This window comes from Babylonia areolata, chromosome 19 (genome assembly GCF_041734735.1).
Source record: "Babylonia areolata isolate BAREFJ2019XMU chromosome 19, ASM4173473v1, whole genome shotgun sequence".
Taxonomy (NCBI): domain Eukaryota; kingdom Metazoa; phylum Mollusca; class Gastropoda; order Neogastropoda; family Buccinidae; genus Babylonia; species Babylonia areolata.
This window is the reverse complement of record NC_134894.1, coordinates 17,794,096-17,797,502: the sequence shown is the minus strand read 5'-3', so window position 1 is coordinate 17,797,502 and position 3,407 is coordinate 17,794,096. Positions and strand designations below refer to the sequence as shown.

General features: G+C 42.5%; 1 protein-coding gene across 1 annotated transcript in view; it reads left to right on the top strand.

Annotated features, from left to right (window-relative positions):
• The window catches only part of LOC143294086 (polypeptide N-acetylgalactosaminyltransferase 5-like), a 22,138-nt gene extending 19,763 nt beyond the window's left edge, over positions 1-2,375 (top strand). Inside the window, exon 11 of the mRNA XM_076605509.1 lies at positions 2,164-2,375. Within this exon, the coding sequence (XP_076461624.1) occupies positions 2,164-2,352 (189 nt within the window). The 3' untranslated portion in view covers positions 2,353-2,375. The remainder of the gene's footprint in view (positions 1-2,163) is intronic.
• Positions 2,376-3,407: the final 1,032 nt, after the last annotated feature.

Genomic DNA, 3,407 nt, shown 5'->3' with positions numbered 1-3,407 from the left:
AGTGTTAGATAGCAGTACAATATCATCTGCGAACAGAGAATGAACAACTCTAATAAATTAGGCAAAAACTGAATTCCATGAATACCACTGATTTCAACTGCTGAAGCAATTTCGTTAACAAATAACGAAAACAATATAGGGCTCAACATACAACCTTGCCGTAAGCCAACGGGACAATCAAAAAACTCAGTTAACTTATCTTCAATACGTACGCAAGACGTAACACATTTATACATAGCAATGATAGCATTCATAAATTTCCCCTTTATACCTTTCTGAATCAAAATATCAAACAAAGGCTGACGTTGCACAGAGTCAAATGCTTTTCTCAGATCGACAAAACAGGCGTAAAGCTTGCCTCCCTTCTTTGATAAAGATTTCTCAATAACCGCGTTCAGAGTAAAAATATGATCTGTTGTGGCATAACCACGCCTGAATCCAGCCTGTGACTCTGTTAGCATATCATTTTCTTCAACCCATTTGACAAGTCTTCCGTTTAGCACTGATGTATAACATTTGCTAATAAGACTGAGCAAAGACACGCCCCTATAGTTGTCTGTTGATCTACTATCTCCCTTTTTAAAAATTGGAACAATTATTGCCTTCGCCCATTCATCTGGATACGTGCCCTTATCAAACAGAATGTTAAACAGTTTTGTTAAAAAAAAGTACAGCAATATTATCAGCTGATTTTAACATTTCTGCCAAAATACTGTCTACACCACAAGCCTTGCCTTTTTTTAATTTCCGAATAGCATCTGCAACTTCTTGATCTGAAATATCATGACTTAGTTCATCAGATATATTTGATTCCTCTGGTTGCACTTCACTAATGGCTCTGTTATCAGTAGTGATAACCTCGTTCTGAGTAAATAAATTCCGAAAGTGTTCAAACCATTCATTTTCTTTAATGTCTTCACATACTCCTATTTTCCTTCTTCCAGACACTTGCTTTGCTTCTTTCCAAAACTGTTTGCTGTCTTTGCTCAGTGATGCTAGACGTCTGGCTTTATCACGTCTATAGCTAACTTTCTTTACCTTACATAAATCCTTATATTCCTTCCGAGCTTTCACATAGGGTAATTGGTGCTTATCATCCTTGGTTTGTCTTAACATTGTTAACAATTGTCTGGCTTTGTGTTTTGCATCTTTACATTCAGCATCAAACCATGGGGCATCTCGCTGATCACTCCCAACACACACACGCTTCCTCATACATTCACTCGCTCTCAGCAATACATTACTGAATAGTTCCAAAGCCTCATTTACACTGTAATCCAAAATAGAAAACGCATGTACACACATAGTCTGTAAATCGTCTGAATAAAGATTTTCTCTGAAACTGTTCTCCTTTGTTTGATCCCAAGCTAATCTATTAATCCATTTAATATCATTTACTTTCTCAGTACAAGCAGTGTCTTCACTTTGAGCAATTGTAAACGATACAGGGAAATGCGGTGAGTCAATAAATGAAACAACCTTCAATGAGCGTACAAAATTCATAACACACAACTCTCTGGACATTATAACATAATCTATGGTACTTCCACCTGTAGACGAGACAAATGTTAATGAATCATCAAAACCAAAATGACACAACCCGTTCAAAATAACACAATCAAATGCGGAACACATCTCTAACAAATCTTTACCAAAAGCGTTCTTTTCTCTGTCATCAGATTTTCTCTTAAACAAATCATCTTCCTGAAAATACGACCAATCCCACTTGTCATTTTCGGTGCTGTCAGCTGAGGAAAGAGCGTTTACACAACCAGTCCGTGCATTTAGATCTCCTATTATCATTAGATCAAAATCTTTTGCCTGCTCGTGCAGATCTACAATGCACTGTTCCAGAACTTCTATGCCATATCCATGTTCTGCAGTATTCCAGTATTTACTGTCATATGGGTGGATGTATAGACAAATCAGGGAAACATTTTTTTCCAACTTAAGTAACAGTTGAGAGAGAGAGATAGAGAGAGAGAGAGAGAGAGAGAGAGAGAGATAGAGAGAGAGAGATAGAGAGAGAGAGAGATAGAGAGAGAGAGATAGAGAGAGAGAGAGAGAGTAACTATACCTGATTCCGGCAGGCGTGAAATAAATACAAACCACTAAACCTTCTCTGCCCCCCCCAACCCTTCCCACCCCCTCCCCAACCCCTAGGACCGGAAACAGCTGTACCACGTGGCCAGCGAGCGGTGTGCGGAAGCCTCACCGGCGGAGAAGCCCCCCACAGTGGTGATGGCAGCCTGTGACCCCAACAACCCCCTGCAGCAGTGGCTGTGGGACACCTCCCCCACCCAGGGACCCTCCTGGCGCAAGGATGAGGCTGCTGGCAGACCCGTCCTATGAGTCATCGTGATGAGGGATGTCTGTGTCGTGCTGAGGTTGTGGTGGTGTGGATTGGGGGGGGGGGGGGGGGAGGGGGGGTGGGGGGGGGAGGGGGGCTATACAGGTTCAGTTTCACTTTTCCCAAGGGGGCGTCACTGCGGTTCGGACAAATCCATAATACGCTACTACTCCACACCCGCTAGGCAGATGCCTGACCAGCAGCATAGCCCTATAGAGTTTTGCCAGAGTACAACACTCTGGTTGCCATGGGTTCTTTTTCAGTGCGCCAGATGCTTGCTGCACACGGGACCTCGGTTGATCGTCTCCTCCGAATGGCCAGGCCTTGAGTGCTTGCATGTGTAATTTTGTGTACCTATCAGAGTGGGGTTTCTTCTGCAGAATTTTCTCATAGGACAACACTCTCGTTCTTTTTCAGTGCGCCAAGTTCCTGTTAGAGTGGGTTTCTTCTATAGAGTTTTGCCAGAGTACAACACTCTCGTTCTTTTTCAGTGCGCCAAGTGCCTGTTAAGAGTGGATTTCTTCTATAGAGTTTTGCCAGAGTACAACACTCTCGTTCTTTTTCAGTGCGCCAAGTGCCTGTTAGAGTGGATTTCTTCTGTAGAGTTTTGCCAGAGTACAACACTCTCGTTCTTTTTCAGTGCGCCAAGTGCCTGTTAGAGTGGATTTCTTCTATAGAGTTTTGCCAGAGTACAACACTCTCGTTCTTTTTCAGTGCGCCAAGTGCCTGTTAGAGTGAATTTCTTCTTTTGAGTTTTGCCAGAGTACAACACTCTCGTTCTTTTTCAGTGCGCCAAGTGCCTGTTAGAGTGAATTTCTTCTATAGAGTTTTGCCAGAGTACAACACTCTCGTTCTTTTTCAGTGCGCCAAGTGCCTGTTAGAGTGGATTTCTTCTATAGAGTTTTGCCAGAGTACAACACTCTCGTTCTTTTTCAGTGCGCCAAGTTCCTGTTAGAGTGGATTTCTTCTATAGAGTTTTGCCAGAGTACAACACTCTCGTTCTTTTTCAGTGCGCCAAGTTCCTGTTAGAGTGGATTTCTTCTATAGAGTTTTGCCA